The sequence below is a fragment of the Periophthalmus magnuspinnatus genome, chromosome 19 (assembly GCF_009829125.3).
Source record: "Periophthalmus magnuspinnatus isolate fPerMag1 chromosome 19, fPerMag1.2.pri, whole genome shotgun sequence".
Lineage (NCBI taxonomy): Eukaryota > Metazoa > Chordata > Actinopteri > Gobiiformes > Gobiidae > Periophthalmus > Periophthalmus magnuspinnatus.
Window position 1 is genome coordinate 3,589,580 of NC_047144.1, and position 15,767 is coordinate 3,605,346.

A 15,767-nucleotide genomic window follows, 5' to 3' on the forward strand; every position below is an offset into this window, starting at 1 on the left:
CTTTTCGAACTAGCGCTTTAGAGTGAGGGCACACATGTCTGAGGGTACACTGAACTCAACTGGACTGAGGGGTTTGGAAAGCTCATTTTCTTCTCTCTGTGAGCCAGCAAACTTATCCCTTCTTTTTTGGGACTTTGACTTTCTTGTCTTTCCTGGCTGAGCCTTGAGCTCCTCATCATAGAAATGCAGCTCTTCAAAGACTTCCCTAGCTGACTGGACTCTGGTGAGAACATTGCAAAGATTAGCAGGACTGGATTCTGTCAGTGGGTTTGGGTTGCACATCACATCTGACACTGGAATCGTTACATCCTGGCTACTGTCAGTCAGAGCATTTAGATCAGGAAGGGTTGGACTGTTACTTTTGTAACAAATGGGCTGTTTGTTACAATAGCAGTTTATTATTATAATTTTTTGTCTTGTTTGTTTTTTTCAGAGGATAACCTGTCCTGCATGTTGCTGAGGTTTAGATGACGTCACAACGTTCTACTGGCTTAATATTTATTATTTCCTATAGGCCTAATATTTAATGACAGATTGGTGTCTGTTAAAATGATTGATTAAAATGCAGAAATCTGTTGTAATATAGTGAGTTCTAGGAGTTCACTTTACCACTTGTATATATATTTGTTTTTAATAAAAAAAAATGGCAAGGTAAGTTTATTTGTATAACACAATTGGTACACAAAATAATTTAAAGTGCTTTACAGAATAAGAAAGACATTAAAATCACAGAATACAATGTTATCAATCAGAAAACCTCTCTCTTGCCCATTATCTGGGACTATAACTTCATCACATTCTACAGTCTAAAAATCACCAATCATTTGCATAAACAGCCTCACAGCCTTCACCACAAAGGTGAAAGCAAATCAAACATGTACACACATTTAGAAAAAAGTGTGATCAAGATTATATGGGTATGGATGTTTATTCGAGCAAGCTGCTCCATGGACAGGTTTGCATTTTAAATTGTATTGTGGATATGTAAATTTTAATGTTGTACAGGTTTGCATTTTAAATCGTGTCATGTATGTGTGTATGTGTGTGTGTGAGTGTGGGGGTGTGTGTGTGTGTGGGGGGGGGGGGGGTGTATGTGTGTGTGTATGTAAATTTTAGTGTTGACCCCTCCCCTTGAGGACTACAGATGGAAATTAGCTGCAAAGCTAGAATCTAGTTCAAGCATCTCCATTCTGCTTAATATAATTGTACATTGTCCTAATAAAAAATAAATAAATTAAATTTGTGCAGCTCTACTCCAAACAAAATTCTGTTGGCTCAACATTTCCTGTGATCAGTATCCCGCTGCAAACACTAGGCGGCAGTGTTTATCCATGTGCGTCATTCTGGTTGGTTTGCACAGGGTTTGCACAGGGTTTGCACAGGGTTTGCACAGGGCAGGAGGTTCCACTGAAGGGCCCATCGTGGGTGAGACACGAGCGTAAAGTTGATCGCAATTACACATTTAACCCTGTCATTTATTTATATTTCTCTTTTTTCTCCTTTTTTTAAAACTCAATTTTGTCTCTATATTTTTTTCCAGACAGGTAAAATTCTAACTTAGGCCAGAAAAAGCAACAAACGGCACAGGCAGGTCAATCATTTGCTAATTAAACACCCGCTAGTTTCCAAAATCTGTTTGGAAACTAGCGGGCAGTGCACTCTCCACAAAAAAAGTTCCATAGTGCACCTTTAAGCAGGCTATATTAATAAATTATAGAGGCTGATCTGGCTAAATCCCGTAAAGACTGTTTATTAGCTTTTATTTCCTCTTTTGGCCATCTCTCACATCCTTTTAATATGTACTTTTAGATTTTCCAGTAGTAGACATGTGGCTACCACCGAGCTGTAGGCCTATTCTTCCAAAAATGTAGCCTATATTTAAAAATTGAGGTTAAATTGTAAATCAGAACCTGTGAATATGACTCTAATTGTTGTCACTGTCAGTTGGGTGACATAAAAAAACTCCCCCACAACACTTAACATCTATGCAACTTCCTCATTCTGTAACTTGCACTGTAGATGTGACAACAGCCTGCAAGTGAAACAAGAACAAAAACTGGCGGCTGACACATGCACAGCAAAAAAAAATATTGGCCGTGAAAAGGTGCAGCCCATTTTTTGGTCCTAAAGCTCCTAATGATCATCTGGATCTGTGTCTGTGGATATCATATGTGCAGAGGCGGTGACTTGTTGGAGATCAGAAGAGGGCAACAGTGCAGAAAAAGGTGTTGGTTTGAACTGGCACCATGCTCCGACAGTCCCTGAGCATCCTCAAGCAACTGGGCTCGGCTGGGAAGTAAGTAAACCACTACAGCACTATTACACGACAACATTTCACACAATAGACTGATATAGGCTTGGAAAAGTATTTAGCTTTCCAAATAGCACCAGATCTAAATCCAAACTTACCGAGGTTGAAAGTTAAACATTGTTCAGATAGGACAAAACCAATTGGGAGATAAGAAGCCTGTATCGAAAAACTGATCAGATCTAAATGATAAAAAATACATAGGCGAGGCAAGTACACAAGGTAATTCAAAGTGCTTTACACAATAAGAAAGACATTAAAATCACACAAATCAAAACATAAATAATCATCATAAAATTAACATTAAAAGAGAAGAGTGCAGAATAAAAACCTTTCAGTCGTATGCACAGCTGAACAGAACTGTTTTGAGCCTGGATTTAAACATATATTATTAAATCAAGCTGCTTAAAGGGATGATTGAAATAAAGATACATACTTGCATTGTACCTTTTTTACTTTGAACGTGAGACATTTATGTACTCATTTTATTCACATTTTGGACTATAGTCTGGTAGTTGACTAGAACTAAACTGGGTCTATGATTAATATTCCAAAATGACCAGGGACCTTGGCTGTCAAATACAAGTCAACTCACCAAGGAGATGATTAACAGATAGTACATGATTGGAACAGATTTCTATTGGTTTGCCACTCTCCCCTATCATTTTCAAAGTGTTGGTATTTTTATGCCACAGAGTTTAGGTCCTTCCTCTTTACCACTAACACTCGTCTTTGTGTGGGGAAACTCAGGCTTTTGTGTGCTGGTTACCAGAGCATGCAAGTGGGTGAAAGGACCAAACATGTGGTATAGGCGTGGGGTAGTGGTGATCTTTTATCTATCATATTATCATGCTTAAATTGTGCATATGCAGATGACACAGTTTCAGGTCACCCACATATGGGCACTAGGTACTCATCTGTGATTGGTTTATACTCTTCCTGAGGGCCGTGCATTTTGCAGTGCATTGCTCCTCACCCACTCGTCACTTCTAAACATAAACAACACACACACTAACGATAGAAGCACACCCATCCCCACCCACAGACCAGACATTTGGATTTATAGATAATATACTTGACATTGTTATATATGTACGTAGGTGTACACCAGACTTAGACTCAGACACTCTGAGGCCATCCCCGCTCTCACACGGTGTCACAATGTCAGTGTGTGGAAGTCGATGGTTTTCCACCAAATACAAAGTCATAGTAATCATAAAAGAGAACTGGCTTGTGGTTCAAACCTTGGGGATTTCTCCTCTGGTGCAAACAGGGTGAGACTTCCTCTGCCGCTCTCTTAACATACTGCTGTCATGCTCTGCACACGTGAGCTCTGTTATTTAATATTACAATACAGCACTAATTCATGCACTATTTAACTTACTATCGAACTGAATAAATTAAAAATACGTTTTGCAACAGAGGTGGGTAGAGTTGCAAAAAGAAGAGTAAAAGTTTAATGTTTCTTCGACAAGTAGAAGTAGAAAGTAGTGAAGCAACTGTGGAGACATTAAAGAGTTATATTTTAAAGCTAAGTCATGAAATTTGAAGAACAAAACACACTAAAGCACAAAAAATCTCCTATTTTCAAGCGATAGACACAAAAATGAGAAAAACTACATTATACCTGAAGGGGTGGCGCAAGAAACACAAATGTTCAAGTCATATAATGTTGTTGACGTAAATCTTTTGTCACTTTTAGACTTATTCACAGTGGGAAGAGTAAACGAAACGCGCTCTCAAGTAGTACTGTTACTTCATGAATAAAAGCATGCTGATAAAAACATACTCTGGAAAGTACAATTTCTTTAAAAAGTTACTCATGTACCCACCTACCCACCTTTGTTTTGTAGTAAATGTACATGATGGTCAGCACATTTTGTTTTATCAATAATCATTAATAAATTCATCTGGTCTCTTGTCTGCTCTCATTTATAGGTCAAATGATGCTGCTGAGCTCTTACATGAAGACCTTATACGGGTAAATCAAATAATGAATAGACCTACTACGGACTAAGTTTTCCATTCATTTTTCTCATAGACTTTCTGAAAAAATAAATAAATAAAAGTTCGAGAAGCTTGCACAGGTATAATCAACTACCGGTACATGGTAAATAATGACCACAAGACCTATGTTATTTCAAATCTGTTTCTGAAACTTTATACACCACGAAGTTACTAAAACATTTCACAGAATCTTACATTTTAAACAGACAGTTTTGTGGATATTAGTTAGCACATGCCTTTGAACGCTTAATATTTGAAGTTTTTGAAAAGTCTATGGGGAAAATGAATGGAAAATGTACATCTGGAACCTGTTGAGCCCCATTGTGTATATCGCATTGTTCTTATACTGTTTAGATGCATTGTTAAAGTTAAAATTGTTCTAAAAAGTGCTATCATAATGGATATTGCAGCACTGTTAACCAGATAGCTGTGCAACAGTCAGATATGAAGCAATACAGTGAAACTAAGGTTGCGCTCACATTAAACCAGCAATAGAACAGGATCAAATCAAGCGTATTTTCAGTTACCAAGCTTTCACCGTAGTAATATTTACATTATTGTGTGGTTTTGCTTATTAAAGGTGGACCAGCGTGTGGAACCAGCAAAAAAGGCTGCTCAGATCCTCCATAAGAAGCTGCTGGGCTGTGTGCAAAGTCAGACCGGAGTAGATGCCGAGAGACGCATGGTAACAGCAAATCAAACACACTGTAGGAATGACAAGGGTTTAGTAATAATAAAATAATAACAATGACTATGGACTTGGTAAGAAATAACACTAACAATAACATTAGAACATTAACATAAGGTTTTTATTATGAATTATTTGTGATTATTTCTGTTTCAATTTGCGGTATTGTGATTTTTCTTATTCTGTAAAGCACTTTGAATTACCTCGTGTACGATTTGTGCTGTACAAATAAACTTGCCTCGCCTTGTCATTAGCTTTAGTAATAACAATGTAATAATACTGCCCCTGGCTTTAGTACTTACGATGTCACATGTGCGCTGTAATACCCTCTGCAGAAGAAGCTACCCCTGATGCAGCTGTCCGTTGGGATGGCCGAGTGTCTCAAAGACTTTGATGCAGAGTCCTCCATCAGGTGAGAGGAATGAGCTTTAAAGGGAATTTTAATTTTCAAATCATTGCCTGGATTGGTGGGATAATACCCAAGGTAAATATTCATCATAAAGTTGCAGTAGTTAAGTGGCAGTTTGTGGAGAAAAAGTGCAAAAATACAGAAATTAGTGTAGCGTTGTATGTGATCAGTACAGAAAATTCTTTCCAAAATGCAGAAACAATTTACGTCCAAACAAGCCATTTCTAAAACAGATTAAACATTGACTTAACAAAATAAAGGCAATGTATTGATTTTTGTTTGTCTAATCATAACTATTGTGTATTTATTTAGACAGGACTTTGTTAACATTATGTTTGATAGCCAGTAACAGAACTGGAATAACCTTTTACGTCTGTCATATCTGAAGCCGACAAAAATTACAAAACTAGAAAAGACCGCTGAAAATTTCTTGTAAATTCTTATATATAATTATGTTAACTATGTCTTAGTGAAAAAGTACTCTAACGTTTTACATGCACTGCTTAAAATGGAAGTACTTTCATGAGCACACCTCGAGGTTTGTGGCTTTCAGTTCAGTTCAAAAATTAAAAAATACACCTTGTGACAACAGACTAACTGAGACAATTGGGGAAATTTGTTATCAGGCCTATATTTCCTAGGAATTCATAACTTTATAATAAGTGAGTCTACCCCTAGGCAGCTGTGCTGTGGCTATTAGAGGCAATTCCAAACCAAGATTCACTTGTGATTATGTTGCCAATGTATCACCAAGACTGTAACTGTTTTATTATTACCATTAATAATTTATTTTTTTATTTCAAAGTTTTTTGTAAATGGCATTTGATAACGTGACTCTAATCTGACAGGAGGGTGTTGGAAATGTGCTGTTTCATGGAGAAGAGACTGGCCAACATGCTGGCAGAGTTTGAGATGAAAGTGGAGAAGGACGTCCTGGAGCCACTCAACAAGCTCAGTGAGGTATGGGGACAAATACACAATTCTCTGTAGTAAAGGACGACATGGATATGCTGAAAGGTGTTTGTTTCTGAGTAAGAGTGCTACATATGCTTATTTTAAGATATCCTCCATGCCACCTGTTACTCCTGTGAAAAGAGGTTTTGCAATCCATCTTTTCAGTGACGTATTCTGCCTTCTGGTAACAGTTAACAGTTTACCCATTTATGCCCTTGTATGGACAGTACGTCATATTAGTACTATCTATAGAAGTACCTTTCTCAGGGGTATAAGTACAGGAGTATCTTTGTAATGTAACACACATGTGCCTGCTGTCTGTAAATTCATTCCTCTGATCAGATAAACATTCAACTCTCTACCTGGTCAGCGATCACGTCCTCCACAATTTCATATGCCAAATATTTTATCCAATTATTGGTAGTTTTTACCTGCTTGTCTCCATGGAAATTGTGTAGCCATTACATCCCTGTGGAGACAAGCAGGTTACACAGAAAAGTTACAGACTGCACCTTTAATACCCATAACTAACGTTCTGTCGATGTTATAATCACCAAAACTGCATTGCCTTTACCAGGAAGATTTACCAGAGATCCTCAAGAACAAACAGCATTTTGTGAAGCTGACACGAGACTGGAACAACGCACGGATCAAGTAAGTCAACACCACAGTATCAGCGTCCAGTACTCACTCGGTCTGGTTCAATAGCTTGTTTATGTGTTCATAGGAGCCAGACGAGCACGGGAGCCCAGGCCAAGCAGGAGGGGCTGAGGGAGGAAGTGGAGGAGGCCTGGAGGAGGCTGGAGAGCATCAAGGTAAAGCTGCTAGCCAGCCCGCTGTGAAACAGATATGGTAGCTCGCACGACCTCTGACTTCTCCTGTGTTCTGGCTTTTTTTTAGGACCAGTACTCAGCAGATCTCTATCATTTTGCCACTAAAGAAGAGGATTACGCAAACTACTTTATTAGAGTGAGTAAACGAGTCACAGTGAATGTATTCTAAATAATCAGGAACATGTCAACAGAAAACCAAAATTACTTCAAATGTATTTAAATTGTAAATTGCATGCACGGGTAGTAAGTCAAATAGCTAAAGCATTTGTTAATGAATGGCCTAATAAACATCTTTTTATATAAATGACAAACTAAATTTCTTCAGTGTATATGCCCACATAGTCCCCATGATCTAAATGTGCATCTTATACCATGTCATTTATTTATTTATTTATTTATTTATTTATTTATTTATTTATTTATTTATTTATTTATTTATTTTATTTTCTTCTTACCCACATTTGAATTTGGGGAGAGCACTTCTATACTCGACTTGTAGTAGTAGTAGTAGTAGTAGTAGTAGTAGTAGTAGTAGTACAATTGTCTTTATTGTATGGCAAAAGTATAAAGCCTAGCTGATGTATTTTATGTATGTAATAACAGACTCTAAACTACTATGTTCTCAATTTAGATCCAATATTGACTTGTGATGTTAAGTAAGTGTTTTCAAAAGGCTTTGAACAGTAATATCGCACATGAACTGTATGTTAATATTAAAGGAACATGCCTTCTCAGTCCTTCTCTCTCACTCTGATGCTGAACCATGACGGACAAACAAATAGTCTAGAATAGCTGCGGGTAGCTGTTTCCACATGGTTCTCATCCAACAACGTCTTTAATTGGATAAAATTGTCTGTGTTTGGCTGTTGCTTCCTTATAGTTCTTCTCACCAAACAAATGCCTTTTAAAACATGCAATATCAATCTAAAACTGATACCAATGGGTTTCGTATTAAAATGCAATCAAATTCCTCATCGACTCTTCATCATTATATTCGTGAATGGATCTAAAAATTAAGTGTATAAAAATATAAAGAATGCATTTCAAAACTAGATGAATTATTTGCATGAGATTTTTAGTATTGATCCACCCCTCACTAAGTAAAGTTGTTTTTTCCTGAACTTTTGGGCATAAAATTCAGGTACAACTTAAATCACATCCATTAAATGTGTGAATATTCCGTTTTCCAATAGCTTCTTGAACTCCAGGCTGAATACTACAGAAACTCCTTTGAATTCTTGGATAAAAACATCAGCGAGCTCAAAGAGAATTACACTCACAAAGGTACTCAGTGTTCAGACTTGTAGTGTAAACTGTTGCTCTAAACCTCACGTACTTTCTTCACGCCGCAGGGTCAGCCCCGTCCTCCGTCTCCAACCAGCGAGTTTATGGGGAACCTCTCCTGTCCCATCTGAATCAAAGCCAGAGAGAAATCGCTGCCCCCATAGAAGAATGCATCCACATGTTACTCAGAACAGGAATGAAAGAGGAGGTACAGCGCAACCTCAATAAATACTCTTTACATACATGATATTCACATTTTTTTTATATTTACATTATGTTAACAGTTTAGTCCTGTTATAGACTTGGTTCAGTCCTGATCTGCTTCAAGTTTTGCTCCAAATTTAGTCCCAGTTTAGACTCAATTTTCATGTGGTGCAACTGTAAGTGCACCTTAACCTCAACCTGCAAGCAAAAACTGTTAAATATCTTTACTCTTATCTGCTTCTCATTGTCCGTTTTGTTCACAAATATTAATCTCTTAGGGTCTTTTTCGTCTGGCGGCTGCAGCTTCAGTGGTCAAGAGACTGAAAACCTGTCTAGACCAGGGCAAAGTTGACCACAGTGAATTCAGCATGGACCCTCATGCTGTAGCTGGTAATAACCCACTTCCTCTCACACTTTATTCGACATAGAATCGGCTATTTCCTGTGCGTTTCTGAGTTAGAAAAGCAGACAGACTGTTGTAATAAGATATGAACACTTTTTGGCAGGAGCTTTGAAGTCCTACCTGCGTGAACTTCCTGAACCCCTCATGACCTTTGAACTCTACAGCGCCTGGTTCAAAGCAGCAGGGTGTGTGCCATTTTGTCTTCCTGTTTTGTGTTTTACGTAATTGTTTCTCATTTTAGCTGCTGTTTTTTTTTTTTTTTTTTTTTTTTTTTTTGTTTACAGTGAAAAAGAACTGACAGAGAAATTAAAGCAGTTCAGAGAATTGCTGACAAAATTGCCACCGGAAAACTACAACAATCTCAGGTTTATTTTCATTATTTCACTTGAAAGGTGCATTCTGTAACTTTTCTGGTGAGGGTCTGCCACTTTCTTGTTGCTATGGAGATTTTGCTTTCTGTATAATGGCTGTAAACATATTAACCTTTAATGTACTCAATCACAAGTGTTTCATTGCTAAATAATAATAGGAAACATGCATGCAGTGGGCTCGCATCTCCACAGATCTGATCTGTAGTCTAATCTGGCTGGTATCACCTGCTTATATCCATGGAAATAGATAGCTTTATGCCTTACAGACAAGCAGGTGACGAGATCTCCACCAGAAAAGTTAGACGTTGCACTTTTAAAGCCATGTATGTTTTTTTTTTTTTCCAAATATAAACTAAAATAAAAGCGTTTTTCATCATGAGGGCGTTTATAGACTCATATTTGACCTGGAGGAGGGGCTGATCTTGCTTATCTCTGTGAAAATGCTATACATAAAACTTATTTACATCCATTGAGTTTGATTTAACTTTCTATTTCCATGGAATCCACCTCCAGAAAGTTGCATACTATCACTTTAACCTTTTTTTTTTTAACTATTTTTATTTATAATTTTGTTCTTGACTTTTCTAATTCTAGATACTTGGTCCAGTTCCTGTCGCTTCTATCAGAGCAGCAAGCTGTAAACAAAATGACGCCCAGTAACATCGCTATTGTCTTGGGACCCAACCTTTTGTGGCCTTTAGCTGAAGGGTACGTCAACGATTATTTTTAGCAATGTTTTTTTTTTTTTTTATCTGTGTGGTGGTTAGACCAGATCATTCTAGTTTTAAAATGGTCCGATTCGATACATAAAACGTGTCTCTTGTGTATCCGCTGTTTAGGGAGGCTGCCCTGTTTGACATGGCCTCAGCTTCTTCAGTCCAAGTGGTCACAGTGATAGAGCCTCTCATTCAGTACTGCTCCCAGCTGTTTCCAGAAGGTAAAACTTCCTACACTTTATCTGTATTTACAGTCACAAAACATGGCTCAGTTCCTCCATGATAAACACATAACCTATAAGTGACAATGGAGGCAACACCTGACATTATATTAAAGGGCATATTATGTCAAATCAACTTTTATTAGATTTAGCCCATGTTATAACACTGTCCCCTCATGATAAATGCATGTTTGACCAATCCTGTATTGCTCCGCATTTGAGTATACCAAAAATTTCCACCCACTCCTCTGTACTTTCGATCATAAGAAAAAAATTCACACCCCAGATCATACGTAAAGGGTTTAAAACTGTCACATAGACTTGCTTTGGTGAAATGCCACTATGAAAGGGGAGGGTCTCTCAGTTCTGCAGTTCTGAACAGGAAGTCAGTGGACCGGTTTCCATTGCCTTTATTGTGGTTCACAGTAAACAAAACATAAGACAATCATCTGTTGTACTTCCGCCGCTGGTGGGAGCCGACTGCCTGTTGCAACGCTCCCTCAACTCTCAGTTATTATATAATTAAGTCACTTTAACTGCTATTTATTCTTGTCCAAAGCTCAAAATGCTCTGTTCAAACTTGTGATGTAATGAAGCAGTAGTTTTCCAAGTTAACAGCTCCTTTTATGTTTTGATGAGCATTTTCAGAGCTGAAATCATCCAAATGAATGTAGTGAAGGTGTGTGGAGTTTAAAAACACAGAGGAGCACTTCCTGTATGAGATGACATCACACGGTGGAACAGAGTGAAAGCACAACTCTGGATATGTTTTTAATGAGATATTATTATAACATAGATCAGCAGTGTAATATGGGAGTTTTAAGTTGTTAAGAACACATTTAAGTGCACTTTTTGATAGCAGTAAAATGCAAATATTTAATTCAATTGCTTGTGTCATTTTATGGTTATATTTGCAGTTGTGTCTTTTGAGATCCCAGACGTCCCAGAGTGTCCAGAGGCGTCCCTGCCTGCTCCCTCTTTACTCTCTGAAAAGGAGAAACTGTACAGAACTTTCTCCTCCACCTCCTCCACTGCGTCCTCCTGCTCCTCCTATCACACGCCGCTTTCAAAAACAAACAGGTAAGACAGAACTCAAATGAAAAATGACTTTTTTCTAGTTCAAATAATGTTTTACAATGAGCTATGCGATACACCCTTTAAAGTGGAGAGGAACATAATGTGATTTCAATGGACAAATTAGGATTAACCTCAGAAAACCACAAAATCTAAGTGGTTTTGGCAAAAGAAAACCCAGCTACATGCAAGTGATATCAGAGCATAGTTAGAAAACAGTTTAAAAATCATTTCTTTATTTAAGAGTGATTCATGTACGTGTTTAACATTTTAGCTGAAGTCAAAATGTGTATGCTTTACTCGACAAATACTTGAAATGTTTACCCCATAATAGATTTTCATTTTATCTACGGATTCATTACATTTTTTTTCCACAGATGCAACTTTACGTTATGTTATTCACACTAAAATACAATTAGGAGGCCAGTAAACTGTACTCTTCTCTTTTTGAAACAGAGAAGCAGACTAATTGACATTTCTACCCAGGAAATTCTAAACTGTAGTTCATATATATAAGAAGAAAACCTCAAAATCATAGCAACTACATCTGATGTCAGCTAACTGTTGAAAATGTATTGTGGTCTACTTCATTTTGCTGGACTTTTTGAAAACGTTTGATGTCATAGCAGTTTAAAGGGTCTATTATTTTTTATGATTATTGAGTAAATGAATGGATAATGTTATGAAGTATATGGCAAGCACATGGTTTAGATTGAGAATTTGGGTATGGTTATTATTATATTACCATCGCTGCTGTGACTACTTTGTATTATAACACCTTTTAATTAGTTAATTAGTATTTTATCTGCCCATTATTAACTCCTTTTTTCTAAAGCTGATTAGACATTTAGCTGATTTTGATGGCTTCATCAAACCAGCTCCTCCAAATCCGAGTCCCTGCCTCAAGTGGAGTTCAAGTATCTCAGGCTCTTGATCATGACAGGCGGATCAGTGATGTCTCTGCAGTGATGAGGCTGCTGTACCGGACTGTTGTGGTAAAGAAGGAGCTGGGTCAAAAGGCAAAGCTCTTGATTTACCGGTCAATCCATGTTCCTACTCTCACCTGTTTTCATGAGCTTTGGGTAATGACCAAAAGGACAAGATCGTGGATGCAAGCAGTGGAAATAAGTTTTCTCTGCAGGACTCTGACTGGGCGCTCCCTCAGAGATAAAGTGAGGAGCTCAGTCACACAGAGACTCCGGGGAAAACTCAGGACACACTGGAGGGACTATGTCTCTCGGCTGGCGTAGGAACGTCTTGGGGTCCCGCTGGAGGAGCTGGAGGAAGTATCTGGGGTTGGGGAAGTCTGGGAGTCCCTGCTTAGACTGCTGTCCCCGCGACCTGGCCCTGATAAGCGGAAGAAAATGGATGAATGATTAGACAGAATAAGGTTATGCAGAATAAGACATTAATAAGGGCAGAATAAATCAGAATTAACAACTTATATTAGCACTTAACTATTTATTAATAAGTGTACCCTAAACTAAAGTCGTTTTTGTAATTTTTATGTGACATTTTTTTTCTTTTTTTTTAACAAAATGATGATGATTGTGATGATTCTTGTTTCCAGCACTGCCTCTCAGGACAGTACGAGCTTCTTCCTCATCAAATCAGGATCCGTCAGTCGTAGTGGTACATCTACATGGGCTAGTCCCACACCAGAGACGCCACAGATCGCGGCCTCCAGCTCCTCTCCCGCACAGAGCCCTAGTCCTGCTCTGACCTCAACCTCCTCATCCTCTTCCTCCTCATCACCAGGCCACATCCCTCCTCCTCCTCTCCGAACGGTGGTACCCAACAAGAGTCCCACCCAGAAGCAGGGCTCAGAGCAGGGGGTACTGGAGCCCATCCTGGAGGGTCCACCAGACTCGCCCAAAGCCTTTGTCAAGATAACAACACCCTATAAACGTAAGTACAGTAGATATGATGGTAACTTTTAAATTGATGTACACAAAAACACCAGCAGGGGGTGGAAGGACTCCAGCTGCTGATACACCGAGGAGTCAATCACTTAATCAGGCAAAAGATTGTAACTGCAAATGAAGGCAAACGAGAATGTGGTTTGAAAACAGCGAGGAGCCTTTCTGAACAAAAAAATCTAATCCAAATTGAAATGACACTGATTATGATTTTCTTGTTTTGTCGTTCATACATGATTTCTGCAGCTTTCTACCGTGTTATAACATTGTTCCTTCATCAAAAACATGCCTGAAGAGATTTTAGACGTCATCCATGCACGTTTGATTAATCTACATGTCTTTAACGTGGACTGTTACAGGAGAGGAGGATTTCTGGGGAATTTCCTCACACAGAGCAGAGATCAGATTACATTAAAGATCAGATTGTAAATTCCTTGAGGGATATTATTGTGGTGTACAAAAACACATGTGAAGTCTGTTTCTGCACTTTAATCTAGATGTCATCTTGAGAATGTCCATGGATGGATATATTAAAACATATATATTCATTCACTCTTATCTTACATCCTCTCTTTGTTTTTAAACGCATGTATTCTTCCATTATGCAACCGCCCATGCTCATTCTTAGCTCTTACACTTTTCCTCTTTTCGACCCGCCTGGTATTTTAACCATATAGAGAAAGTATGAACGGGGTGAAACCAGGAAGCCCACACACAAACAGGAAGTCTCATACAACTGTCCAAAATATAAATGTGTAACACCCACATGTCCTACTTGTTACTGCTTTCAGTGTTTTAAGAATATAAGTAATTACATTTACTTGTGTAGCTTTTTGAAGACTGTACCATACTTTTTACTTCTACATGAGTAATATTAACTTAATGAAGTAACTGTCAATTTTTGCTTATTTGCTGTGGTTTAAAACTACAGGTGACAAAAGCTTTATATTGACAGTATGACAGTATTTACATTTCTTGCACTTTTAAAGCTACACTATGCAAATTTTCTGTTATTTTATTGCTTTGTCTGGACTGGAATGTTCCACAGCATGGTATTAAATGTGTTTATTCAATTGGTGATGTCACCAGGCAAAGTTACAGATCAGATCTGTGGCGGGGCGACCTCACTCACTGTAATAGTTATTTTTCAAGGCAATAAAAGCACATGTAATTGAATAAATTAAAGACGTAAAGTGTATTTGTGTACGGTGGAACATTCCAGGCAAAGCGATAACATCTCCATGGAAACAAGCAGGTGGCTGATCGTCCATCAGAAAAGTTACATAGCGCAGTTTTAATCTTGTTCAGATATTATTTCTTTTTGTGGTCTACCAGAATATGTGCAATATGTGAAGTGTTTTCTTTCCATCCAGTTACATTAAAGGTGCCGTTTTTATGTAAAATTGACTCTTTGAGCTTTTAGCCATGTTAAAACGTTACCTCCTCAAAAATATACCTGGAGTTGTATTTGTTTTCATTCACACGTGTAATCTTGCATTATCAGGCTGTCTATATCCTTAAGCTCAAAATACTCTGTTCCACTTTGTGACGTCATGAAGCAGGAGATTTCAAGTTAACAGCCCCTTTTACCTCAAGGCTGAAATGATCAAAGCGATTCTAGTGAAGGTGTATGGAGTTTAAAAATACAATGGAGCACTTCCTGTATCACCACATGATGACATCACAAGGTGGAACAGAGTGTTTTCTGTTTGATAGAAGAAGTATCCAGGGTTTGTGTGTTAAACATGTGAATGATACAAAAACAACTCCAGGTCTGTTTCTGATGAGGAAAAAACATTATAATATAGATCAAAAAAATATTGCAATATGGACCCTTTAAGTTTAAGATTATATGTTAGAAGATTAGGTTATTTTTAATTCATTTCAGTTATTTTTATTTCGTGTCTAATTTTTACTTACTTAATTATACATGGTCTAATTATGTCTAAAACAATCTATTCCACAGCCAAACGTTCCTTCATGTCTAAAACTACCCAGCAGAATGAGCACCCAGTTGCCCAGTTTTCCAAACCGAGAGCTCCGGCGGCCCCCAGGACCCAAGCACCCGGCCCTCCCGCTCCCTCCGCGGCCCCTAACCCCTCCACGGCCCTCGATACCCCCCCACAGAACAGTCGGACTCAGCCTCTTCCACCACCTCGAGCTCCAGGAACCGCCCTCAAAAAACCAGCACCAAAGAAGCCCGGAATGAAAGCTCCCAGCTGCCCTCCTCCTCTCCCTCCACCATCACAGGCCAAAGAGGTTCCTTCTTGAGCCCAATGAGAAAAATATACACATCATACATTTTTTTGTTATTTTTTTTTACAAAAGTGAAATGTATTATTGGTATCGCCAAATATCAAACAGCGAACATCGGTA

The 15,767-nt window shown here is 38.2% G+C and overlaps 1 protein-coding gene across 1 annotated transcript; it reads left to right on the forward strand.

The window, feature by feature from the left end:
• The first annotated feature begins 2,014 nt into the window (after positions 1–2,014).
• sh3bp1 (SH3-domain binding protein 1) lies at positions 2,015–15,671 on the forward strand. The gene is given in 18 exon segments (XM_055229290.1): positions 2,015–2,296; positions 4,247–4,289; positions 4,896–5,000; positions 5,339–5,415; positions 6,261–6,372; positions 6,944–7,020; positions 7,094–7,181; positions 7,267–7,335; positions 8,393–8,483; positions 8,558–8,691; positions 8,966–9,077; positions 9,194–9,275; positions 9,375–9,455; positions 10,056–10,169; positions 10,301–10,398; positions 11,316–11,478; positions 13,043–13,380; positions 15,358–15,671. Coding segments are annotated over 18 exon segments (2,148 nt in total). The 5' UTR covers positions 2,015–2,246.
• Positions 15,672–15,767: the final 96 nt, after the last annotated feature.